General features: G+C 45.2%; 1 protein-coding gene across 5 annotated transcripts in view; it reads right to left on the bottom strand.

Annotated features, from left to right (window-relative positions):
- Positions 1 to 27966, bottom strand: part of ADAMTS17 (ADAM metallopeptidase with thrombospondin type 1 motif 17) — a 350286-nt gene that overhangs the window by 256370 nt on the left and 65950 nt on the right. For all 5 annotated transcript variants that reach the window (XM_081230164.1, XM_081230165.1, XM_081230166.1 and 2 more), the window contains 3 exons: positions 23086 to 23258; positions 5655 to 5738; positions 4790 to 4947 (listed from right to left, as the gene is read on the bottom strand). In XM_081230164.1, the coding sequence (XP_081086290.1) occupies positions 4790 to 4947; positions 5655 to 5738; positions 23086 to 23258 (415 nt within the window). The remainder of the gene's footprint in view (positions 1 to 4789; positions 4948 to 5654; positions 5739 to 23085; positions 23259 to 27966) is intronic.

Raw genomic sequence — 27966 nt, 5'->3', positions numbered from 1 at the left:
CCTCACTCAGAAGCCTCCCAACCCCCAACCTGCTTTAACACTGGTCTCAACATCTTGAAACTCTTAAGACTTATTTTTTAACATGGGGTCCCGAGTTTTCATTCTGCACTGGGCACCACAAGTTACATAACTAGTACTGGGCATAACCTATTGCCTGGCATACAGTTGGGGTTTAATAAATACTGGCTCCTTTACTAAACGACCGGCATACATTTCCAGATCACTTTCAACGTGCCCTGTCAGCTCATCAGTGGCCTTGTCTCTCCCCTGTGTTTGGAAACCCAGAAAAACTTAACACCACAGGTACCCACCAAGCTCTCACATGAGCAAGGCCAAAGGTTGAGGGAGGACCGTCCCTGGGACTGGGTGGAATTACATGGGAAGGGAAGGTGGAGGGACAGCTGGATGTCCTGGTGGTCGCGCTCTGGGCTGGCCATGCATGTCGCTCCGGGTGTCTCCCAGGAGCATAGACCTGGGTTTGCGGGGTAAAATTCCTGGCTTTCTGGAGGACATGTGGAGCCAAAGGCAAGGCTGTGCCAGGTGTTGAAGTCCCCTGAAGTCCAGTCTGTGCGGGTCCCATATGGCCCCCAAACTCAGTCTACTAAGAGGTCCTTGCTGGCCCTACACAGGGCTGCAGCTGCTGGATATGCAGCTCCCGCCTCTCCTTGCTCAGCAGCTTCTGTTGGACGCGATGTCATGCTCACATCTTGGCAACTGGCCATCTGTATGGTTGGTGGGCGTCCAGGAGGATACACTCTCGGGCTCAGCCACAGCCCGGAAGGGAAACAAAAAGAGAAGAAACCCTCACATCAGCCAGTTCCAGGACCTGAGGACGCCGGCCCCTAAACACCATTGGCCTGTGCAGCCTCCAATTAGACCCTCAGTTTGGATTACTCTGGGAGGAAAGGACTGCTTCTCCAGAGCAACAACTGCCTCGCACCCAATTTCCCTGTGAAAACATCAGCCCATTATTATCCCAGCCTAAGGAATTGCAGCTCTCAGCCTCTAATTATTAAACGATGCTTCTCAGCCAACTTGGCTTCCAGCCCCGACTCCATCACTGCCACCCCATCCTCGTGGGAGGTCTTGAGTTTAATGTCTGTGAGGATCCAGAGGACAGACGGCACCGATCAGTTCAGTCCAGCAGCTCCCCACAGAAGTGAGAGGGATCAAGATGGCTCGAAATGGAGAGAGACAACACAGGCTCCTGGGCTGGCCGCAGGTGACAGAGCGGGATGGAGGCCTTCGCATCGGCTCTGCCTGCATCGGAAGAAACCTGGCTTTCCCGGGCCACCGGGCATCTGCCTCCCCGGCCCCCCAACTCAGAAACACCCGCTTGCAATCAGGACCTCCCCCTTCAATGTGCTTAGTTAGAAAAGAACATTTTAAAAGTTTTTTATGGTGGGAAAATACATGTAAAATTTACCATCTTAACCATTTTTAAGTTCATGGTTCTGTAGTGTTGAGTATATTCACATTGTTGTGCAACTAATCTCCAGAACTCTTTTCATCTTGCAAAAGTGAAATTCTATATCCATTAAACAGCTCCCTATTCCCTCCTCCCCACAGCTCCTGGCCACTACCATTTCTGTCTCAATGAATTTAACCTTCTAGGTATGTCATATAAGTGGGATCACAAAGGATTTGTCCTTTTATGACTGGTTTATTTCACTCAGCAAAATGTCCTCCAGGTTCATCCACGTTGTAACTAGTGTTAGAATTTCCTTCCTTCTTAAGGCTGAATAATATTCCATTTGTATGGAAACAACCACATTTTGTTTATTCATTTATCCACTGATGGACACTTGGGCTGCTTCCACATTTTAGCTATTATTACTAATGCTACTATGAATATAGGTGTACGAATATTTCTTCAAAATCCTTTTGGATATATACCCAGAAGTGGAGTTGCTGGATCATATGGTTGTTCTATTTTTAATTTTTTGGAGGAATTGCCATACTGTTTTCCACAGTGGCTGTACCATTTTACATTCCTACCAACAGGGTACAAGGGTTCCAATGTTTCCACATCCTCACCAGCACTTATTTTCTGTTGTTCGTGTTTTTTAAATAGTAGGCATCCTAATGGGTGTGAGATGTAAAGAACATATTTATGCAAAATATTTCCAGTATGGTAAATAAGCTGTTAGGAGACAGGAAAAAGAGAAAGGAAAAAATAAAGCCTAACGGACAGCATTCTCAGGCTGAGGGTGCCTTCAGTCTCTCTGATGGCGTTTCGTAAAAAGGCTAATCCAGAAGTTTTGGCTACACTAATTTTGGTAACATCTATTGCCTCTGAAAAAAAGCTAGTCATTCCCAAACCAAGACCACTTGCAAGTGTTTTCTCTACCCAGACAAGAAAGGAAACAGCAGGAAAGCAAAGAAGCAATACAGGGAAAATTCCCATAGGTTATTATTTTTAACAAAACACCAGAATTTACACATTTTATATAGTATTTACACAAACCACTTTCAAAGTAATAACCTTGGAAGTTCAGCTACATATTCCAAAGATGATGTTATTTAGAGCTCCTCTCTAGGAAAGGTCTTTAGTCCTCATTTAAATATCATTTGGAATATCACTCACATTAATTTATAGTCACATATAGATATGGTTCCCAAGGACTCCTGCCTGCCCCACAAATCAAATCCACTCTCAAAGGGCGGTAGCCGTAAGACCAATACTGTAATCCTCAGTGCTTTATGGAAAGCCCCATAGGCTCCAAAAGCTATTTCAAAGTGCCTTGAGCCATGGCAGCCTCTGGCCAGTGAGTGTGGGGGCCAGAGCTGCTGGGAGAGGTGGTACCTAGGGCTTCCCAGCACTCACCAGGGTGGGCAAACACAGATCTAAGGCAAGTACAAGGTCATGCTCACGCCTTGTCCTTGGTTCCTGGTAGACCACCAGCCATATGTTGGCAATCAGAATTATTGAATAGACTTCTCAAATGTTCCATTATACATTTAATCACATCCTGTAGAAGCAGCAAGTGTTCTCATAATGGATCAGTGTGCTGCAGATCACATTTTAACCCTTTAGGGTTGGCAATTGATGAATCATCTACAAGAGTGATTAGGCATCTAGTTGGTGTCTGATGGTGGCAATGTGCATGTTCTGGGGTTTTTTTTAAGAGGAGAAGCTTAGGGTGCTACATTGCCTGGTATAGGGTGCCTGAAGCTGGGGTTACAGATCATCCCCAGCTAGCTTCAGGCTGTCATCAGGCCAGGGGCTTGTTGTTTATGGCCCAAGAGATGCAAAATAAGAGCCCTTCTGGACTCAAAACCAAAGTCTTGAACCAGATTTAACTCTTCTTAGAAGGGCAGGCTATCTTTAAGCTAAAGACATGGTAAACTGCTCCCTTTCTCTGAACTCAGAGAAAAAGAAAGCATGTAATTTTGGAAGTAGTTTCCATAAATTAAAAAAAATCTTAAAATTCAAAGTTGATATATTCATGATATATTCATTCAAAAAAATAAAATTTTATATTTTAACCTAATGGATTAAATTATCACAAAACATTTCTACATATTTTCTAAAAGAGGATTTTGGTGTGAACACATAACACATTTTATTTACATCATTGAAGTAAAACAACCAAGGAAAATCAATTTTTCTAACAGAGATTTGAGACATAGGGAAAAAATGAAATAGCCACATCTATACCTATCATGGGTTGAACTGTGTCCCCAAAAAGATATGTTCAAGTCCTAACCCCACACCCAATCCCTGTGAATGTAATCATATGGAAAGAGGGTCACTGCAGGTGTAATCAAGTTAAGATGAGGTCACAATGGATTAAGCTGGGCCCCAATCCAATGACTGTTGTCCTTACACGAAGAAGGAAATGTGGGCACAGGGAGAACACCATGTGACAAAGGAGGAGACTGGAGTGATGCATCTATAAGACAAGGGGTGCCCAGGACTGCAGCAAGCACCGGAAGTTAGGAAGGAGGAGGAAGGATCCTCCCCTCCTGAGCCTTCAGAGAGACACGGCCCTGCCCACACCTTGATTTCAGACTCCTGGCCTCCAAAACTGTGAGAAAATAAATTTCTGCTGTTTAAGCCACCCATTTTGTGGTAATTTGTTACTGCAGCCCTAGAAAACTAAAATAACATTGCTGCTATCTGCATAGAAAGCTGCCTTTGGTTTCTATTGTCCACTGCCGGGCCCCTTGGCTTCCCTCTCAGTCAGGAAGAGTAAGTCCAGCTCTGTAGCCTATAAAGAAGCTCAGCTTCTTGCTTCAAATGGAGCCTCTACGTGAATTCCACAGGCATCTCTGCCCACTGCTGTTGTCCCAAGAGTGCCTATGGATGGGCTGTGCACAGCACACACACGCTTGCATGGACTTCCCTCCACAGGAAAATCGGGGTATTCACTTCTCCCACTTAGGAAGCAGCCTCAAACACAGATGAGCTCTTTCCAGTAAGCATTATATTTGGTGCTGGGAAGAGGTAGTAGATGAATTTTCTTGGAAGTTTTAAGAGTCTTGGGTAACTAGGATTTCAGTAGTTTTATATTAATAATAACAATAGCAATAATAATAGCTAACACTTGTGTCCTTACTTTGGGCCAGGCACTGTGCTAAGTGCTTCCTGTGCTCATTTAATTCTCACACCTTGGAGGTAGGACTATCATTTATCCCCATCTTACTGATGAGGAATCCAAGGTTCAGACATGTGACCCAAAGTCTGATATCCAAGCCTGAATTCCTAGCAAATTGCCATCTGTCCTCTCCAATGGAAAATGCCCTCCCTTTCTCATTTGCAGCTCCAGGCAGAGTCTAGTTTTACCTGGTCACGAATACAGCAGCATCCACGGGGGGCGTATCGTCCTTGCCTCCTGGAACCTGATTGTTGCCGAGGTACCGTGCGCCTCCATATTCCTCATTCTGCCAGTGACAGAAGCTCTCCAGGGACCGCTCACCATGGTGCCCAATGGACAATTTGGCCTAAAAGAAATCAGGGGGACAGTTACAGAAGCAAATGCCCAGGGAAGCCAGAGTTCATGCTCAGACCACAGTGTGGATGTTAAGGTGGAGACAGTTACTCGCCGGGGCATCATTCAATGTCACCTGCCCACAATGCTGGTAGGAAGATGCAGAGACCCAGAGAGAGGCCATCAGGGGCCTTATCTATAACTTCGAAGGAAGACTCTGTCATTAAAGAAAAGCTTTCTTCTTTTTGCCAAACTGAACAGCATACCCAACGTTCTCACGTTCACTGCTTAACTCTGAAGGTAACACTTTCATAAGGAAATGCACTCAATCAAAAGACCAGAAAATGATGTTACAGGTCACCCAAAGTTAGCCTGAAGCTCAGGTATAGCTCCAGAAGAGTAGCCATGATTCCAAAGACCTCACCATCAACTTTGCACCCATGAAACACGCGGGAGTGAAGGAGGGAGGCACACAGGCACACTGCTCAGGGTTCCCCTGAGATTCTGAGCAGATTAACTGCACACCAAGCCTCCAGTAACAGTACCTGTCCTCCTCGCACTAGGCATCCCTGGTCCCTGGCCCAGGGCACAGTGTTGCCATCTGCAAAGCCAGGGAAGGAGGATAAAATACAACACTTGGACGACTCCTCAGCACTCAACAGCAACTAGGAAGCCTGGAGACCAGTTACATTTTCCGTTACTGTGCCGATGGGGACTTACAGGACGCTGTCGTAGCAGGACAAGCTTGGTAACTTGAATGTTAACTTTAATTCCAAGGCTCTGGTGCTGAAACATATTGAATACCTGTCAAGAGAGAAAAAAAGAAATAGATAGGGATATAAATACAAAAATAAAAACAACAACAACAGCGGTATCCTGGATGGGATCCTGGAACAAAGAAAAGATAGTAGGTGAAAACTAAGGACATCTGCACAAACTATGGACTTGAGTTAATAATCATGTAACAATACTGGTCCATTAGTTATAACAAACATACCATACTAATGTAAAATGTCAATAATAGGGGAAATTGTGTACGGGAACTCTCTGTACTACCTGTTCAATTTTCCTATAAATCTAAAACACAAAATATAAATGAATAAAATATAAATGTATTTATTTATAAAATGAAATATAAATTCTATTCATTAAAAATTATATTAAAAAATTTTTTTAACTGTTCTTACAGTACAAACAAAATCTAAAGAAGAGTAATTATATGAAATTCAAATTTCAATGTTCATAATAAAGTCTTATTGGAACAAAAAAATACATATATGTGAGATATATAACCCAGATTTTATTTAAAAGGCCTTCTGAGTCCAAAAACCTCCCATAAATATAAATTCCTCAAGAGAAACAAGTATAACAGAAAACTCTGGAATCACACACATGTGTGCATACAAACATATACATGCAAAGATAAACTGGAAATCAGTTGGTTGAAAAAAATGTATAGGACAGGTGATTTTGAAAAAAAGAAATGGATGTCTGCTGATTCTGGTGTTTCCTGCAGGAAGGTGAAGGGGATCTTTATGAAAGGATGGGGGAGGTCCATGCCTGTGGCCATCTGCCACGTATCAACTTGTATCTTCTCTAACCCTCATCACAATCCATCAAGGTTGGTGTCTCCACCAACCTCGACTCAGTGACATAAAGCCACCAGCTCAAGACCCACTGCCAGTCAACTATGACTACAATCCAAATCCAGACTGTCCAGCCAAAAAGGCCATATTCCTTTTTTCCCTGAATTCCTCATTCTAACCAAAGTTTGTCAGTGAGATAAAGTTATAGTAACAGAAAAGGATATGCCCCTCTCAGTTTTGCACCTCTTGTTGGTAGAACTTAATTATAAGGATCTCAACATCAAGAAATCAAAGGATTCAAGGAGAAGAGAGATAGGAAAACTCAAGTAAGGCAAAGGAATGAAAGTTGACATAGACAGAAGAGAACCATCGGATTTGAGGACCCCCAGATCATTATGATCCTCCTGAGTTCCTCCTCAGGAGAGAGCAGGATGCAGGGAGGTACAATGGAGTAGGTGATAAGGGTAGTAGTGTAAGATATAGAGGGAAGAGATAAGAATCTTTTAAATATTCCCTTTTCTTTTTAAATTGGGGAAATACTTTTGTTTCATTATGCCCTTTTCTTCAGTGTTATTGATATATAATTGATATACAACATTGTATTAGGTTCAGGTATACAACATGATGATTATATATATAATACTATATATCATAGTATATATAATATATACATATCTCAAAATGATTACCACAGTAAGTTTAGTTAACATCCATCACCTCACATAGTTACAATTGTTTTTCTTGTGAAATAACTGTTAAGACCTACTCTCTTAGCAACTTTCAAATATACCATACAGTACTGTTATCTATAGTCACCATGCTGTATCTTACATCTCCAGAACTTATATATCTTACAAATAAAAGCTTGTACCTTTTGACCACCTCTACCCATACCCCTACCCCCCACCTCTGGGAACCACCAATCTGTTTTCTGTATCTATGAGTTCAGTTTTTTTAGATTCCACATATAAGTGAAATCATACAGTGTTTGTTTTTCTCTAACTTATTTCACTTGGTTTTGAGTATTTTTTTTTCCTGACAGACATAATCCAGAGGGAGAATTTTCTAGCAGGGGCATTAAAATTTTCTCTCCAGTACATCAGCAGCAACATAAAGCAATGACCACAGCCAACAGCGTGGCCACAGTTAATTCAGGCCATGTGAAGCTGGACACGGCGTCGGGCACACAAGCGGCAGAAGCCAGGCACGCACAGTGCTTGAGCATCTGTGTGACAAAGGAATTAGCTGTGTCAGTGCTTGGATTTTTCTCTTTGAAAACTATTATTAAAGCAAAACAGAATCTTTGTGTAATTTAATATTCTTTCCCACAAGGAAAAATAAAACATATTCAGTTCTTCTGTTCTCACTACCCCCTCCCAAAACTTTTTCTTTCCTCAAGAACAAAATTGCAGTCATTTTTTTTTTATACTAGACCATCTGTAGGCCAATTCTGAAGTCATGCCTTCACTACCTATCCCTAAACCTGGGTGAAGAAGGGAAAAGCACATAACTTTCTCCTTTTTTCTGAGAACCACCCAACAGCTGTAAATCAAATTTTTCCAGAAATATTCAGCCTTAGGATTGGGCCCAAACTGGAAAACCTCAATTCAAAACATGAAAACTAGAAAGAATGAAAACTTGAAATTATGAGGGAGAAAATTCAAGTCACACAGGGTTTCAAGGTGCAATTTAAACACTGCCTGTAACAGCAACGGCAGCCAAAGACATTAAAGAATATTGTGGGTTTAAAGCAATAACACAGGAAAGCAATTCTCAGTGATGTTCTGACATGCCCCCTGAAAGCAGCATAAAGAACAGAGCCTGAACGGAATGATGCAAGTTTCAGGAAGGACAAAGCTAAAGGAACAAACTCCCCCATCAGAATCGCCCGTTTCTTTCCTCTCCGGCTGAGGACAGTTCTGCACATCCCATGTACCGTGACCCCAAAAGGCTCAGGTACTTTTCTTGGAGCAAATACACAAAAAATATGTGAGCTGGAGGGGGAGAAAAGCTTCATGCTGTAGAGACTGGGACGGAGGGCGAGATGGGGAACTGTTGTTTAATGAGTGTAGAGTTTCCGTCTTGCCAGATGACAAAGTTCTAAGGTTTGATTGCACAACAATGTGAATATAATTAATGATACTGAACTGTACACTTAAAAATGACTAAGATGGTAAATCCTGTTATGTGTATTTTACCAAATTAAAACTTTTTCATTAATTAATTTAAGACAAGAAGCTTCATGCTCTGAACAACATTCTCTAGTAAGCCTGCAGGAAGGTACCCCCTTGGTGTGTAACTGGGATGCCCACGTTCAGGAGAGCAGGCGGGAGCGACCACAGCTAACGCACCTTGTCACCTGAGCAGACCACACTCCCACAAAGCCCAGCAGAGCGCAGGGCCAGGCAAGACGCACAGGATCTCCCTCAAGGCCCAGTGCCAAGCCAGGCGAGCCGGGCAAGCCAGACGAGAATCCGACGACAGCCACAGAACACAAAGCAGCAGGCCTCAAAGACATGTAAGGAAGTCTCCCTGTCCTCCTCTCCCATGGAAATTCACACTCAGGAGAGTCTTGGAGGCAGCGGCCCCATGATGTTTAGGGAGACACCTGGATGGGCAGGGAACAGCACAACCAATTGTCTGGAAAGTCTGTCTCCTGCATCCAGCTCTGGCTGCATCCTGGCAAGTGTTCAGAGCCCCAGCTTTATTTGTCACATTTCCTTGGCAGCCTGGGGGCCGAGTGGGTGGATTCACTGCCAGCAGCACACTGCAGGGCTCCCCTGGCTGGGCGACATGGGGACACAGTCAGGGAGAGGTAGACAGGGACAGGTGATGGGGGCACGTGGAGAGGAGCTGTTCGCAATGCCAGGTGGGGTTTTCACATGAGCACCACCTACCTGGTGACTTAGGGCCTCCCCAGGGACAGGCGGGAAGTGGACGTGATTCCCTCACATCGCAGGCCGCACCCATCCAGACCCGAACCCTGGAGGGGGCTATATTCTCTAGCAGTCCCTCTGAACGGGGTCCCTGAAGCAGCAGCACCAACATGGCCTGAGCACATTTTGGAAACGCATTCTGGAGCCCACCCCAGACCCCATGAATCAGAACCCGGTGGAGGCGGGGTGGGCCCAGCCATCTGCATTCCACAAGCCCCCCAGCGGCTTCCCATCATGGCCACTGGGGTGTGGGAACCGGGGAGGTGAGCGCTCTAGCACTGCTGCTAGTTTCTCTGCTCACCAGAGAGAGGCTTGTTGTCTGTTTCACATGGTAATTGAGTCAAATTGATGTCATTTTTCCTCCAAACAGAACTTGCCTGGAGCAGCTCAGGTTTTCATTCCACTCTGTGGTTGTTAAGGAAGCTAAAAACAACCAAAGCTCTTTCAAGTGGCCCCATTTTCCAATTTGGCTGCCCAAACCCAGGGCTTCGAGTGTCAGCACCACCTGTTTCCATCTGCAATTTGTTCTTTAAAATATTCCTGCTTCTGTGTCACCACCCCCCCCCCAACCAAAGGAAAATCAAGTCACGTACATAAAAAGGCACTACCGCATATTTGGAAAATCAACCAAAGCCCACTCAGGGCACCCACTGCGGTTTGCTGACAGCTCAGAGACACAGGTCTGGCCGAAGTTTCTCCCTCCACACATTCCTGCACAGGTGAGCGGATTGCTGGGACACATAGCCCAGTGGGACTCTATACCCCTCTGAGCCAGGTGGAGGGATCTTTTAAAACACAAATCAGTGTATACCACTCTTCTACTTGACCCCTGCACAGCTTCCCCGTCGCACATGCAGTGAAGCCGGCTCTGCATGCCCTGAGCCCTGAGGGGGCGGCCAGAGCACCTCTCACTGTGCCCCACCCTCCCCATCACCCACCAGGAATCACCTCTCCCTGTGCCTCCCAAATGCCAGACTGACTCCCACTGGCTGGCTCCTTATGTCAGTGTAATGCCTTCCCTTCTAAGTGGAGGGTCACTCATCACAGAGGTGTCCCTGACTGCCCCAGTCACTTGCTATCACCTGGATCTTTGCATAGTAGTTTATAAAATTTGCACACAAATCCCTGATTTGTGTGTTGAGTACTGTCTGTTGGTGCCACCACATGAGCTCCATGAGGATGGGACCTGTTGTGGTCCCTACTCGATCCCCAGTCCCTAGGAAGTCCCCAGAGCACACTAGGCACCCAATAAATATAACTGAATGGAATTAGTGAGTGCATCTCATTTTTTTTTATGGTGGTTAAAAACGTATAACATAAAATTTACCATCTTAACCATTTTTAAGTATACAGTTCAGTAGCGTTCAATACATTCTCATTATTGTGCTACCATCACCACCATCCACCTTCAGAGCTTTTTTATGCTCCCCAAGTGGACCTCTGCACCCATTAACCAAAAACTTCTCATTCCCCTCTCCCCTCAGCCCCCGGCAACCACCACTACACTTTCTGTCTCTATGAATTTGACTACTCCAGGCACTTCATTTGAGTGTAATTATACAGTATTTGTACAGTATTTATAATTTTGTGACTGGCTTATTTCCTTAACATGATGTCCTCAAGGTTCATCTATGTCATAGCATGCATCAGTTTCTTCCATTTTTAAAGTTGAATAATATTCTATTGTGTATATATGTACGCATATATATTTTTGTTGATCCTTCAATGGACATTTGGGTTGCTTCCTCCTTTTGTGAATTATTTGTGAATAATCCTGCCATGAACAAATATCTCTCGGAGACTCTGCTTTCAATTCATTTTGTGTATATACCCCAAAGCGGAACCATAGAATCATATGTCATGTGAGTGAACCTCTTTTATGCTTTGGTCTGTGTAGCGTCTGGACACTTTGCTGGGATTTTAAAATTTTCTTTTTCTCTTTTGGCTAACGATGATGCTGTTTTCATTGGGGAAAGTTCTTCACTGGGTGAGCTCTGGAGAAAGGAAGGAACCCTCTTTCCACTGTAGAAACCAAAGCAGGCGGAAACTCACTCTGCCTGCCACAGAAGCCCTGGAGGGGCACTGACAGTGGAGAGATGGTCCCAGGACACAACAATGGCAGGAGGACTGCAGCCCATACTCCTGGCTGGAACTCAGCCTTGCTCTCTCCTGCTGCCTGGCCCCCCTCCCTTGAGTCTCCTGCCCCTTACCCTCCCCCCAGTTCTGAGGCTGGTGACCCAGCCTTCCTTTTGATTCTGGGCTCCTCCATATACGGCTCCAAAAACATGTTTCCTCTTCTGCTTCAGTTAGCCCAGATCTAGTTTCTTCTGCTTATAATCAAAACCCCTGACTGATACAAGAACCAAGCTCACTGCTCTGTGATTTACAAAGCTCCTTTATTCCCTGTTTTAAAACAGGACCACTCTGCATGATGCTGGTAGGGGAACCACTGACCGAAACCGCCCACCCTAGCCAGGCACCACAGTAACCATCTGCATGAGTTGTTTTACGACAGAAAGTCCTGGTAAGGAACATGGAACTAATAAGCCACCACCAACCTGAAGAATTCGGGAAAGGTCAAAAGGAGACACCAGTCCATATGTCCTACCAACCTCCCAGAATCCTCCTCGCTGGAATCCATCTCGACTGAGCGATGCACGCACCACCAAGAAGGACCCTGAGTCAGAATGATTGGCCAGAGACCTCCCGAAAACTAATCCCATCACCCTAAAACCTGAGATTGCGAGCCATGTGGCAGAGCAGTCCTCCTGGGTCCCCTTACCCTCCTGCTCTCCACCCGGGTGCCTCTTCCCAATAAAGTCTCTTGCTTTGTCAGCACACATGTCTCCTTGGTCAATTCATTTCCCAGTGTTAGACAAGAGCCTGCTCTTGGGCCCTAGAAGGGCTCCCCGCTTCCTGCAACAATGCCAGGGTTGTTTTAGTACCGCTTCCATGCTTCACAAGTCCTCAAAAATGAGCAAAGTGACTCTGCTCTCACAGCAGCCACTTCTTCTGTTGCTCTGAAGACTGATTCAACAGGGCTCAGAGGTGAAGTCTGAGCAGCCAAGCATGCTCTCAGAACAGTTCTTTCCCACCACACTTGTTTTATCAGCTCCATCTTGATACCTCCTCCTTGAAGGACAAGATGTGAGAGGGGCTGAAGGGGACCACCCACAGCACAGTGGGCTGTGTGGGAGGTGTAAATATGTAATTGCATTTATGTAGAAACACTTTCTACCAGAGTTTAGGACACCACATCTGTGTGACATGCTTAGAATACAAAAGGCTTTTCAGAAGTAAATTAATTGAGGAATTAAAAAAGGAAAGCCAGTGTTTACACAACTGCAGCGCTAAATCTTTTGCAAAGGATGTTAGAAAATGGCATTAGTCGCTCATTTATGAGTTCACAGATGCCACAAAAATTTCTTGATCACCTGCACATGTACAAGGCACTGGGGAAGTAATGACAAATGTGTACACACAGTCCTACCTTGATGAGCTTATAGATGGGGCAAAGACAGTAAGCAGGGTGGGTTTTTAAAAATTCTGTTAAATATGCATAATATGAAATTTACATTTTTAAGTGTATGGTTTAGTGGCATTAAGTACACTCAGATTGTTGTGGAACAATCACTACTATCCATCTACAGAACTTTTTCGTCTTCCCCAATTGAAACTCTGCAGCTATTAAACACTAACTCTCCATTGCCCATCCTGCTCTAGCCCCTGGCAATCACCATTCTACTTTCTGTCTCTATGAATTTGAGTACTCCAGGCACTTCATTTGAGTGTAATTATACAGTATTTGTACAGTATTTATAATTTTGTGACTGGCTTATTTCATTTAACATAATGTTCTCAAGGTTCATCCTTGTAGCATGTGTCAGAATTTCCTTCCTTTTTGAAGGCTGAATGATAGTTAATTGAGTGTATATACCACATTTTGTCTACCCATTCACCCTTCAGTGAACACTGAGTTGCTTCCTCCTTTTGACTATTGTGAATAATGCTGCTATGAACATGGGTGTACAAGTGTCTGTTCATGACCCTGCTTTCACTTCTTTAGGGTATATACCCAGAAGTGGATCATATTAAAATTCTATTTTTTTTAAGAACCATCATACTGTTTTCCAAAGGAGCTGCACCATTTTATGCTCCCAAGAACAGTACACAAGGGTGCCCATTTCTCCATATCCTTGTCAACACCTGTTATTTTACAATTATTTTCGTAACAGCATTTTAATGAGAGTGATATAATATCTCATTGTGGTTTTGATTTGCATTTCCCTAATGATTAGTGACCCCTGAATATCTTTTCATATGATTACTGGCCATTTGAGTATCTTCTTTGGAGAAATGTCTATTCAAGTCCTTTGCCCATTTTAGGTTGTTTAGTTTTGTTGTTGTTGTTGAATTGTAGGTGTTCTCTATATATTCTGGATATTATCAGATATGTAATTTGGAAGTATTTTCTCCCATTTTTTGAGTTGCCTTTTTACTCTGTTTATAGTGTCCTTTGATGCATAAGTTTTAAAATTTGGTGAAGACCAATTTGTCTACTTTTTCTTTTGTTGCCTGTGCCTTTGGTGTAATAGCCAAGAAATTATTGCCGAATCCAATGTCAGGAAGTTTTCCCCTATGTTTTCTTCTAGGATTTTTATAGTTTTAGCTCTTACATTCAGGTCTTTAACCCATTTTGAATTAATTTTTGTATACGATGTTAGGTAAGGGTCCGACTTCATTCTTTTGCATGTACATAGCCAGTCTTCCCATCACCATTTGTTCAAAAGACTGTCACTTCCCCATGGAATGGTCTTTGTAGTCTTGTCGAAAAGCATTTGACCACATACGTCAGAGTATATCTCTGGGCTCTCTATTTGATTCCACTGGTCTATATGTTTGTCTTTATGCCAGTATCACAGTGTTTTGATTACTATACCTTTGTAGTAAATTTTGAAATCAGGAAATGTGAGTCTTCCAACTTTTTCTTTTCCAAGATTGTTTTGGCTATTCAGGGTCTCTCAAGATTCCATGCAAATTTTAGAATGAATTTCTCAATTTCTGCAAGGAAAAATGTTGTTAGGATTTTGCTAGTGACTGCATGAATCTGTACATTGCTTTGGGCAGTACTGACATCTTAATTATAAGACTTCTAATCCATGAACATCAGTGTCTTTCCATTTATTTATGTCTTCTTTTTTTCCATCAATGTTTTGTAGTTTTTAGTGTACAAGTTTTTCACTTTTTTGATTAATTCCTAAGTATTTTATTCTTTTTGACACTATTGTAAATGGAATGGTTTTCTTAATTTCCTTTTCAGATTGTTAATTGTTAGTTACAGAAATGCAACTGATTTGTGTATACTGGTTTTACACCCTGCTAATTTGCTGAATTATTTTATTAGTTCTAATTTTTGTGTGTAGGATTTCATGATTTTCTACATGGCTCATGCTATCTGTAAACACAGATAATTTTACTTCTTCCTTTCCTAATTGGATGCCTATTATTTCTTTTTCTTGATTAATTGCTCTGGCTAGGACTTCCAGTACCATGTTGGATAGAAGTAGTGAAAGTAAGCATCCTTGTCTTGTTCCTGATCTTAGAGGAGAAGTTTTCAATCTGTCACCATTGAGTATTACATTCACTATGGGTTTTTCACATATGGCTTTTATGATGTTGAGGTAGCTTCCCTCTATTCCTAGTTTGTTGAGTGTTTTTTATCATGAAAGACAGATCAATTTTATCAAATGCTTTTTCTTCATCACTTGAGACGATTATGTGGTTTTTAGCTTCCTTCTGTTAATGTGGTGTATTACACTGCTTGATTTTTGTATGTTGAACCATCTTTGCATTCTAGAAATAAATCCCAGTTTGTCATGGTGCATAATATGATTCTGGTTTGCTAGTATTTTGTTGAGAATTTTTGTAATAATGTTCAAAAGGGAAATTGTTTTCTTATTCATAAGGAACTACAGTTTTCTTTTCTTGTAGTGTCTTTATCCGGCTTTGGTATAAGGGCAATGGTATAAGGTATAAGGGTATAAGGCAATAGAAAAGAGTTAGAAAGCATTTTCTCCTCTTCAGTTTTTTGGAAGAGTTTGAGGAGGATTGATTAATTAGTTCTCCTTTAAATGTACGGTATAATTCACCAGTTAAGCTATCAGGTTCAGGGCTTTCCTTTGTCAGGAGATTTCTGATTACTGATTCAATCTCCTTACTAGTTATAGGTCTATTCAGATTTTCTAAATCTTTATGATTAAGTCTTGGTAAGCTCTGTGTTTCTATAGGTATTTGTCCAGTTCATCTAGGTTATCCGATCTGTGGGCATACAATGGTTCATAGTATTTTTTTTGAATTTTATTTATTTTTTTATACAGCAGGTCCTTATTAGTCATCAATTTTATACGCATCAGTGTATACATGTCAATCCCAATTGCCCAATTCATATAGTATTCTTTTATAATCCTTTTTGCTTCTATAGAATTGGTAGTCATACCCCCACTTTCATTTCTGATTTTAGTAATTCAAGTTTTTTTAAATTAATCAGTCTAGCTAAATAAAGATTTATCAATTTTGTTAATTTTTTTGAAAAATCAATTCTTGGTTTTGTTGATTTTCTCTATTGTTTTTCTATTCTTTATTTTATTTATTTCTGCTCTAATCTTTATTATTTCCTTCCTTCTGCTAGCTTTGAGTTTAGTTTGCTCTTCTAGCTCTTTAAGGTGTGAAGTTAGGTTATTGATTTGAGATCCTTCTTTTAATGTAAGCATTTTACAGCTATACATTTCCTTCTGAGCACTGCTTTTACTGTGTTCCATAAGTTTCGGTATGTTGTGTTTTCATTTTAATTCAGCTTTATGCGTTTTCTCATTTCCCCTGTGATTTCTCCCTTGACCCACTGGTTGTCTAAGTGTGTGTTGTTTAATTTCCACGTATTTGTGAATTCTCCAGTTTTCCTTCTGTTACTGATTTCTAACTTAATCCCATTGTGGTTGAAGAAGATACTTCGTATGATATCTTTTAAATCTGATGAAACTTAATCTGTGAGCTAATATACAGTATATTCTGGAGCATGCCCCATGTGCATTTGAAAAAAAAAGTAATATCCTGCTGTTACTGGGTAGAGTGTTCTGTATATCTTGTCAGAGCTAGTTGGCTTATTGTGTTGCTCAAGTCCTTTATATCTTTACTTATCTTCTGTCTAGTTTTCCTATCCACTACTGGGGGGGGGGCGGGGGTGAAGTCTCTAATTATTATTATAGAAAACTGCATACTTCTCACTATAATTCTACAAATTTTTGCTTCACATATTTTAATGATTTGTTATTAGGTACATAAATACTTGTAACTGTTGTATCTTCTTCCTGTATTGAAGCTTTTATTAATATACAGTATCCTTGTTTGTCTCTTGTAATTTTTTTTTGACTAAAGTCTATCTTGTATCATATTAGTATAACCACTCATGATCCCTTATGGTTACTATCTGCATGGAATATCTTTTTCCATTCTTTTACTTTCAATTTATTTGTGTCTTTTGATATAAAGTGAGCCTCTTGTACACACTGGAGCATTTTTTATATTCCTTCTGCCAATCTGTCTTTTGACTGGAGAGTTTAATCCATACATTTAAGATAATTACTGACAAGGAGGGACTTACCTATGCATTTTGCTATTTGTTTTCTATATGTTTTATAGCTTTGTTTTGGTCCCTCATTTCCTACATTACTGATTTTTTTGCATGCTGAATTTTTTATGGTGAAACTTTTTAATTCCCTTCTCATTTCCTTTTATGTATATTTTATAGCTATTTTCTTTGTGGTTACTATGAGCATTACATTTAACATCCTAAGTTATAGCACTCTGATTTTATACCAGCTTAAATTCAATAGCATACAAAAACTCCGTAGCAAGATGATTTTTAAAAAGGAAATAAATGTGGAATTATAAATCAAGATAAGAACCACCAAGTAAAAACCAGACTGCTATGATAAAGAAAACAGGTGGCCTTCTCAGAGGAGTCATCAAGGAGGGCCCCTCTAAGGGGACATTTACACAGAGACCTAAAAGACAGAGGAGCTAGCCATGTATGAAGCAGGGTGAAGAACATTCCTGACAAAGAGTTACCACAAGTCAGAGAGGAGCTGGGGCCCCTGAGAAATGGTGGCCCACATGGCAGGAGTCTGTGCTAATGTGGAGAAAGGAATGAAGCCCAGGAGAAGCAGGCGGACCCCAGCCACACAGCCTGGGAGTGCAGAAGGGGAAGGATTTCCATATCCACCATGATGAAAGCCACAGAGAGTCTCAGAACTGCCTAGTGACAAGGTCCTAATCCTGTTGGAAGAATATCTTGCTGGCCATTCTGCAGCAAGGATTCAAGGGTGGAGAAAATGGAAGTGAGGAGCCCAGCAAGAAAACTCCTGCAGTTGTCGAGGTAAAAAATAATGGCAGTCAGTCCAGGGTGGAGATGGAGAGAAAAGGCAGATTTGAGATATGCTCATCACCTTGACAAGGTGGTACAGGGGTCCCTCAGCCCAGGCCTGAGTCCTCACCCTGCTAAGTACTCACTGGGTCTGCACCCTGTACTCCCCACAAGCCTCTCTTTCCTTCACTGTAAAATGAGAATGATGAAATCCACCAGGTATGAGAAGGAAGTGACATGAAATCAAGAATCCTCCATCTGGACTGGTCAGTGCATCACAAACACACTTCCTTCCTTCCTCTCAAACATGGGCCATTGGGCTACTGATTGACATAGATCTAACACACCACAACTATAAGATGCTATGAAAACTGTGAGCACTTGACACCAAATTCTCCCAGCTGTGGATGTGCTACGACACACACAGGTTCCGCAAGCCCCCTGGCCTGCCTTGGGGACAGGGACTTGTCTGTGTTTAGTTCCTGGGGTCAGAGTGGCACATAAGAGTTGAGTCGGTCCCCTGCCCACAGAGACCCAAGTGGGAGGGCAGGGAGGGGTGGGCGCCTGGACACTGGCACCAGATGATGCTGGAGAGAAACTGGTTGGAATAAAGGTGGCAACCACTCCAGCAGATTTCCTTCCAAATCCAGAGGAGCTAAGGAGACAGAGCTGTTTCAGTCCTACACAGCCACAGAAAACACTGTCCGACAGGAAAGAGAGGGGTTGACTGGCCTCACCTTCCTGCTGGCTGCACCCGGGGGCCCTGTCTAATGACAGGGCTCCTTGGCCCAGCCACAATCCTTTCCCATCCTCCTGGCTTAAAGATGATCTTACGGGCTTCCCTGGTGGTGCAGTGGTTGAGAGTCCGCCTGCCGATGCAAGGGACACCGGTTCGTGCCCCAGTCCGGGAAGATCCCACATGCCGTGGAACGGCTGGGCCCGTGAGCCACGGCCGCTGAGCCTGCATGTCCGGAGCCTGTGCTCCGCAACGGGAGAGGCCACAACAGTGAGAGGCCTGCGTACCGCAAAAAAAAAAGATGATCTTACTAACAGAAATCCCTTTTCTGAAATAGCCACAGGCAGGACAGAATACTTCGGATTTTCTACACTAGAGTTTGAGAAATTGAAGGACGGTGGTGATGGTGGAGGGCGGCCTTGTTTAAAGTAAGGTGCATTGTCTGAATGTAACTTGTTTTTAAATATGCTGAAGAGCGACCCACAGCTAGAGCAACAGAAACAGGTTGCCAGTGGTGAGAGTCTGTGAGTGGATCGGACATTCTGCTTTCATTTGCTTTCTGGCCTCATCAGACTGGCCAAGAAACTCCAAGGGCAGATGAGTGAAGGGCTAAATGTCAGTGTACAAATGCCACATGCCCTTCACCAAAGTGCCACTGCTCTTATTAGGTAGGCCTCGTTAAGAAACAAGTAAATCCCAAATTAATGTGATTGGCCCCAGATTTGCCCTCAGCAGCAGGATCTGGAGCCTCCAACATCATAGTACCAGCAGCTGAAGAGGACTGAAGAGGGTCAAATTAAAGCCAAGCATCACCACCACTCAGCCCCTGTAGTTCAGTCCTTACAGCCCATGGCTCGTGGGGAGAACAATGTTCCCACATACAACCCCTCTCCCAGCCTGTGATAAAATAGCTGCCCTTGTCCGGATGATAAAATTATGAAAGCAAACGTCAAACTAGGAGCTTTGCCTTATTATTACTTTAGTTGTTGTAATGAATGTTTATTCCTTGGACTTGTGCCCTGGACAAAAAATATAAATGAGATAAAATTATCTACAGGTGAAACAGTCTGGTGCCAAGCCAGGCCCCAGCAGCCCACTCCTGGGCTTCCTCTGGGCAACTGCAGCACTGCAACCCATCATTAATCAGCCGCCAGGGAGACCTGGGCTTGTGCAAATGTGGAACTCAGAAATATTTCTCAGAAATCAGGGACAAGAACCATTAAAAGTTAACAGAAGCAATTCCACTTCTGGGTCAATACCCAAAAGAAGTGAAAGCAGGGACTGAGACAGACCGTACACCACGGTCACAGCAGCATTGTGCACAGAGCCTCAGGAGGAGGCAACCGAATTGTTCATCCATGGATGAAGAGACAAACAAAATGTAGTCTGTCCACACAATGGAATATTATGCAGCCAAAAGGAAGGAGATTCTGACACCTGCTAAAACATGGACCAACCTGGAGGACATCATGCTCAGTGAAATAATCCAGTCACAAAAGAACAAATACTGTGCGACTCCACTTATATAAAGTCCCTAGAGTTGTCAAATTCATAGAGACAGAAAGTAGAAGGGTGGTTGACAGGGGCTGGGCAAGGGGAGAATGGGCCGTTAGTGTTTAATGTGTACAGAGTTTCAGTTTTGCAAAACAAAAAGAATCCTGGGGATGAATGGTGATGATGGCTGTACAACAATGTGAATGAACCTAAATGTCACAGAACTGTAGACTTAAAGGTGGGTGAGAGAGAAAATTTTATGGTATTTTTTAAGCACAAGTTTAAAAAATCTGAAGAAAGAAAAAGGAAGGAAGGAAAGAAGGGAGAGGAAGGAAGGAAGGGAGGGAGGGAGGGGGAAAAGAAGGAGGGAGGGAAGAAGGAAAGAAGTTAATGGAACCCCCAGAGTAGATGACTTTGAAAGGGAGGGTGACCAGGTGCCTCATGTTGTACCCACGTCTTGAAAACAGATAAGTCCTGGATCAGTCCCGCAGGGGGTCCACATCTCCGTTTGCTTTGCAGAAGAGCCCATCCTATGTGGAGGTCTGCGGGTCCAAACAGTAACTCACCTTAAAGACTCTAATCTCCACTCACCACCAAAGCAGCCTCAGCTTTAGAGCACGGCCTGTCTGAGGGCGTGCGGACCAGACAGATGGAATTTCCTGCAAATTGATACGTGTCCCGAAAGCAAGCACTGGCAAGTCACCCTGACAGAGGTCAAGGTACCAGAGTCTTGTCTTCACAGGGGCCAGGTCTGCCATGAGGCTCGCCACCCCCATTAGCCCAGGGTAGGGTTCACAACCATATATTTCCCTGTGGCCAGTTATAGACAGGCTTAGCCTGATGGTCACAGCCCCACCAGTGACTTCCTGTGTGACCTTGGCGATGTCTCTAGCCTCCCTGACCTTGGGCTGCCTTCAGCCATCTCTCACCCCCCGCAGCACAGCCCAGGGACTGGCCTTCTCTTCTCACTCTCTTTCCATGAGTCTTACGTGCCTTCGCAGCCAGGCACAAGGCCCTTGGGGTGGCTAAGCCCCTGCCTTGCTGCTCTTCCTGCAGGGGGAGCCAGCTCAGAGCGGTTCTGACACTGCCAGCCAGCTCTGTGCTCAGAGCAGGAGTCCTGGTCCAGGCCTGTCTGGGCCTAAACCCCACACTTGTAATCCCTGACCCCTTTCCCTCTCCAAAGTCCTCCTTGACCCTGATTCCACCTAGCGAGGCTCTTTGCTCTTCTCTCCCTCAGCCAAGATCTTCTGCAATGCTGTTTCTACTTCTTCACTTCCTGGTCTCATTTCAGTTTGCCCCTACCCAGCTGCCACCCCCAACAATCCTTAAAGCTATTCCTTCGGGGACCCGGCTGCAGCGTCTGGCATTGTTAACCACTCCCTTCCTGCACCTCTCACTTCTTTCCTTAGGGACAACCACTGCCCAGTCTGTCTGCCCTTCTGCCAGCTCCCCACCCTCTGCCTGGCCCCCTGGGACTGGCACTCCACTGGGCCATCTGTGGGCAGCTTCTCTTCTCCCCGATGTGCTCCACCTGGACATGGCTGGCCACGCCAACAGCTGCAGCTCCCAGCTGTGCACCGGTCAGCCCCAGTCCCTACTTCCAGCCAGGCCCTCCATCCTGAGCTCCCGTGGGGAACTCGAAGCCAGCTTGTCCAGACTAGAACTCCTCGCTGTGTCCCCAAATGCTCTGTTCTTTTCCCATCCAGTGGCCCACCATCCACCCAGCCACCCAGGTTATATCCCAGGGGTCCCCTGGATTTCTCTCGCCTCCTCCTCCTGCCTCTCCAAGCCAGGCACCAAGTCCTGTGGGTCTTTCCTCCCAGCACATCCTCCTCTCTGCATGAATGCCTCCTCCATCCCCACTCCTGCCCCTTAGTTCAGACCCTTTCTCCTCACACACTCCATTCCCAGTGCTCCTTCTTGCCTTTCTCACTCCAATCCACCCAAGTGCAGCTGCTGGTGTTGCTCTTCCAAACCTCGCTCCAGACACGTTTCTCCCCTCCCCGTCGGCGGCCCCGCTCCTGGGGATGGCTTACCCCCCCACCACATCCTGACCCTATGCACGTCCCCACCTTAAGGCTGCTCCACTCCCTGCTGCAGCCACATCACACCACCTGCCCTCCCCCGGATGCAGCTCCTGCAGCATCTCCTGCATGACCTGCCACCGCTCCCCAACCTGGCAAACACAGTTGAAGGGTCAGCTCTTTCATGAAGCCTCCATGCTGTGGGGTGATCACTCCCCAGCCCTCCAACCAGTAGAGATGTCTACTGAAACACAGACACTCCATCCATCTGTGACTGTCTCTTGAGGGAAGGACCAGGTCTTTTTGCATTTGTCCCCCCAGCAACTAACACAATGCCAGGAGGTCTTCAAAAATGCTTGTTAGGAGAGTGGATAGATGGGTGGAGTTGGGATGCACACAAACATCCTTCCGTGCAAACAACCACCTGCATCTAAAATCTGAGGCATGAGGTCCCTCCCCAACCTACCCACCAAGTGAAGGTTTCCCTCACTCCTCATTCAACAAATCAGATGTAGACACAGGTTGCTTCCTTGGTTCCCTCAACTAGATAATCTCTCTTCCTTGCACACGACAAGCTTTGTTTTATATTAAAGTCTGATCTTGATTCCTCCTATGAGACTGTTGGCTCCTTAGAGCAGCGACTGACTTGGCGTTGAATCCCCGTGGAGGGGCATTTACCCATAGAAAGGGTCTTGGGAGGCCTCTGCTGAGGAGTGCGGGCAGACTCCTCCCATCACTGAGCAGGCTCAGGCGCTGACCCCACACCAGCCCAGGCTGGCGAGTCAGGCCTCTCCCTGGGGGCACCTCCCACCCCCTGCACTCTGTGATGCCCAGGGGTCACAAGGCTGTGTATGTCCCCATCCCCACCCCCCAGGAGAAGATGGCCAGCACCTACATGCAGAGCACTCGTCCAAGAGGAAGTAAAACCCCTGGTCAGGTGCTGGTCCTGGACTCACCATGTTCATGACAGTGAGGATGAACCTCTGGGCGGCCTCGGCCCCATGGTACTGCACCATGTCAGCATCGGCCACCACCAGCGTCTCCACTGTGTGTTCGGTGGTCAGCCGGATGGCATTCCTCCGCTCCCGCCAGTCTCGTGACGGCCAGCCCCTCCTCGGCTTCTTCTTTTCTAGAAAACAATAGAGATATCTGTGCAGCCCTTTAGTGTATTGGCTTCCTGTCCACGCAGTGAACAGGCCTTCCATCAAGCCTCCCCAAGAGAATGGTCAGTCTTCCCTGGCCAGTGGCCGGGCCCAGCGTACATTTTCCTTTGCTGCCACGGCCGAGCCTGCATGCCTGGGGGCCAGATGTCACGAGGGTCACGCCCGTCCACTGTGGCAGTGATGGGGCAGATGGGGCCGAAGATTACAGAATAGAAAAACTGTCCCTGCAGGGAATGGGGAGAACAGCACAGTCTGTGGAGGAAAAGGAAGCCTGGGCCCAGCGGGCAGGGTTAATGATACAGACCCCCAGTCTTTCTGAAAGCACCATGACCCACTGCTGGGCCAATGAGCAGGGGCCTGAAAGAGGGCAGTCCAGAGACCGCGCCAAGAGTCACGAATAAGGAGCTACAAACTTTACCAGGCACAAAAGCAGTATTTCAAAAAAAAAAAAAAAAAGCATCATCAAAAAGAAAAACAGGGCTTCCCTGGTGGTGCAATGGTTGAGAGTCCGCCTGCCGATGCAGGGGACACGGGTTCGTGCCCCGGTCCGGGAAGATCCCACATGCCGCGGAGCGGCTGGGCCCGTGAGCCATGGCCACTGAGCCTGCGCGTCCGGAGCCTGTGCTCCACAACGGGAGAGGCCACAACAGTGAGAGGCCCGCGTACCACAAAAACAACAACAACAACAACCACAACAAATCACAGGACACACACATCCAGGCCAAGATTGGAGTTTGTTCTTTCCTCACCACAGGGAAGGTATTAGTAAACAGTAAGTAATCCTCCACTGACTCCCCTCAGATCAACTGATTTCCTAGAAGATCTTACTTGCTAAACAGCTATGGTCATTATTTTGAGCCCACGTCAGGATGTCTGGATGCTCAAACTGCCATGTGAGGACTGACATACAGATTTGTGGGTGCAAACGCCTCTGACTAACATCAAAGGTTGATATGAATAACATGCACTTTCAGAATCCGAATGTGAATAAAAAGGCAGTTCCTTAATTTGACAGCTATTTTTTCCATCTTTATACCAGCTCACACGGGAGCCAGCTCTGCTACAACTTCCATGCAGTAAACCCAACCCACATATGCACAAACTGCCCTCATACAGCCATCCAATCATTCCAGAACCAAAGATGCATACTATGAGAAAAAACTGAAATATGGGTCATAGTGTACAAACAAGAATAGTCCCTGCAGTGAGACAAACTGAAAAACAATCTACAAATCCAACCACAGAGAAAGCCAACAACGGTAAAACAGCAGGCAGCCATGAAAAGTACAACTGTGAAGATTATTTAGTGATGTAGAGAGAAGCAGATATAAATCTCCATATATGTCTTGTCAACCTGCAGGGTGGTTCCCTCCTCCCCAAAGCCAGGCCCACCTCCCATGGAGACTTCCAGGCCTTAGGAATCGAATTCGGGAAGGCAGCGTCTATTCTAAGATAAAAGGTAAGGTGTCAGATGGTACTGCCTTTGTACATGGCCAAAATGAAAGAGGCCCCTCTTTGAGGATCTCTCTCTGGACCTACACCCACATTCACCAACAGGTCCTCTCGGAACACAAGGAAGGTGGACCATGGGTGACCTCCAAATCCTGGGCTCAGCATGCCTGCCGGCTGCTCACTGCTTGGATCAGGCCAACCTGTCCAGCTTGGAATTTGTGATGAGCCATGTCACCCTCATTTTAAAGCAGCAGAAGTAAAGGGCCACCCAAGCAGCAGCTTTGCTATAACGAGCTCACCAACATTCTCCCAGGTGACCACAAGCCAAACTGTGCCTCAGCTCCTCCCAAAGTTGGGATTTATTGCCCATCTCTCAGCATCCCAACTCATGAACTCCTCTGCAGCTCTTCCCCACACTGACTTCTTGTTTTCACACCATGTCTATATTTTCTGGTGTCTGTATGAAAAGAGCTGCATTTTTAGCAGGGTCTAAAGGATGCACTACTGACAGTTCTCTGGGAGATGGCCAGCTTAAACACGTAGGAGGCGAGTACAAGAAAGGTAGCCCAGCACTCCCCACCAGAGGAGCACATCACCCCCTGGACACTTCACACGTCAAGGTGATGCACTGGGCATCACCCTTTCAAGTAGGAACAAAGAAGACCTGCCCTTCCCTTCCTGATGGACCTTGTAGAGCTAATAAACAGGGTATCATAAAGGGTAAAATGCTGCACGTTAACATATGCCCAGAACACTCAGTCATAGGTAAAACACAACGGTCAGGTGCTCTGTGATTTTTAAAGGGTTTGCACTACAACTACCTCATCTGTCCCTTTCACTGCCCCCAGCCCCAGGCCCAGCACATGTTATGAAGTAAATACTCACTGAATGAATGCATGCTTGAGTGAGTGAATGAATGAATACATGGATGAATGAGAGAGTGAAATCCCTCTTTCCCACATAACAAAGCTGAAGTCAAGCACTGGGCAGGGGTAAATTTGGCCCTAGAACTCAGGCTTCACCCAGCAGCTCTGACTCCCGCTTGCATTGCCTTTGGGTGCGAACATGCTGCTCGCTGTTGTCTGAACTTAAAACATGGGGATGGGGGGCTTCCCTGGTGGCGCAGTGGTTGAAAATCTGCCTGCCAATGCAGGGGACACGAGTTCGAGCCCTGGTCTGGGAAGATCCCACATGCCGCGGAGCAACTAGCCCCGTGAGCCACAATTACTGAGCCTGCGCGTCTGGAGCCTGTGCTCCGCAACAAGAGAGGCCGCGATAGTGAGAGGCCCACGCACCGCGATGAAGAGAGGCCCCCGCTTGCCACAACTAGAGAAAGCCCTCGCACAGAAACGAAGAGCCAACACAGCCATAAATAAATGAATGAATGAATGAATGAATAAATAAATAAATAAAATTAAAAAAAAAAAAAAACATGGGGATGGGAAAGGCCACAGAAAACTCAGCGGCAAAGGATGCTGTATACCGACTTGGCTGCTGCAGGGCCTGACCAGGAGGAGTAGCCTTCAGTGACGGCTCCTTCTACTCAGATGGCCTCCACTCGCACCAGGCCCTTGAGCAACAGCAGCAACTACACAGCCAGCTCCCGGGCCATGTGTGCTCTTACCTGAGCCCCCCTCACCAAGGACTGCTAACTGGGGCTGTCACGCCACAACCACGCTAGGCTGGAGAGTGACCCCCACATACCCCAGGGCTCTGTCCTGTCCCAAGCACAAGAGGAGAGGCCCAAAGCCTCGATTCAGACCCCCACTGTTAGGTGGGTTTCAGGAGATCAAAAGGCAATGCGGTGCCCGGGCCACATACTGAATACCCACTCCAGTGAAGTCTAGGGCAACAAGCCCTCAACAAAGGCACCACTCTTTCTGCAGTGAAACAATAAAGATGCTCAACAGTCTGTCCAAAAGCCTGGATTGGGTAATAGCAGGTCAGAGACCGAGGGACCTGCATTCCCTATCCCTGCAGATGGGAACAGGAGTGGAGGGGGAGGGAAGCTCACCCTCCTCTTCTCTCCCTGCTCCCAGCAACACCTCCACCAGCAAAGCTCTACAGCCATCACTTCTGATGGTTCTTCCTTTCCTACAGGGAGAACAGAACCATAATCTATTTTTACCTTTAATTCCATGAACTGCATAAATATACCCTAATAAACAAAGTTTCATCAATACAAACATCCACAGATTATAAGCATACTGAAAAGCAAGAAGAAAAACACCAATTTCATAATAACATGGGTGCTGGATTTAGACCTCACAGGAGAAGTCAAAGTTCAGGCCAGGCAGGCATGCAGCCACCTGGGGGCCCTCCAAGCTCACTCGGTCATTAGCTGTCTCCCTCCACTGTGGGAACAAGGGAGGCAGCCCTCACCCCACTGATGAGGACAGACCACAACCTGCAAGGCCCCAGGCCCTCTCCTGTTGTCACAGACACTGGGGATCATTCCCAAGTCCAGCCCAGCAGTTTCTTTTGCCAGCACATTGCTGGGGCTTGGTGCTGACTTGGTAGATTTTCAATCTCTAGCTTCATATTTTTCTTACATTTATTTTCCTTTTGCCTCAATTATCCATTAAAAAAGAAAATTGTGTGTGTTTATGCAAGTTACCCTGAATCTTGTTTGGAACAAGATGCGGGAGAGAAAAAGACAAGGAGGAAAACAAGGGCATTCTAAATGTTGTACTTTTAGCATATTCAAATTATATATTACTTATTCTAAGAGTTTGGAGACTGATGAAAATGCTGAGCAAATACAAAATTTCCTGTTAGTTGTTAGTTTTGCTCTTGGTAAAGTAAAAAATAAGCTCAGTTATGAATTGCCAAGCTCTATATAGTATAGATACTTCTTTAGTTTAACAACAATAGAGTATTTAGGTATTCACTAGGGAAAACCAATGCATAAATCACAAAATATTTGGTGTGAGAGTTCAAACGGTGGAAGCCAGCCCTGAAATTACTCTACGTCCCGCTGCACAAGGAGGATCCTTGCATGTCTGATTCTATAATGTCATCACCAGAGAAGACCTCAGGTTACTCTCTGTGCCAAAGGAGCACTGCCAGCTGCAGAAGCAAATTAGAGGGAAAGCAGACATGGTGGAGGAAATGGAGACAGCTGCCCAAGGGCACTGGGCTCTTCAGGCTGAGAAGACAAAGATGAGTCTCCACCACTAGGAACTAGGTAGCAGGTGTCAAACATGCTTACAGAGTCAACAG

Source organism: Mesoplodon bidens (assembly GCF_964165515.1).
Source record: "Mesoplodon bidens genome assembly, chromosome: 3".
NCBI lineage: Eukaryota > Metazoa > Chordata > Mammalia > Artiodactyla > Ziphiidae > Mesoplodon > Mesoplodon bidens.
The sequence above is the reverse complement of the archived record's forward strand: the minus strand, read 5'-3'. Positions and strand labels throughout refer to the sequence as shown.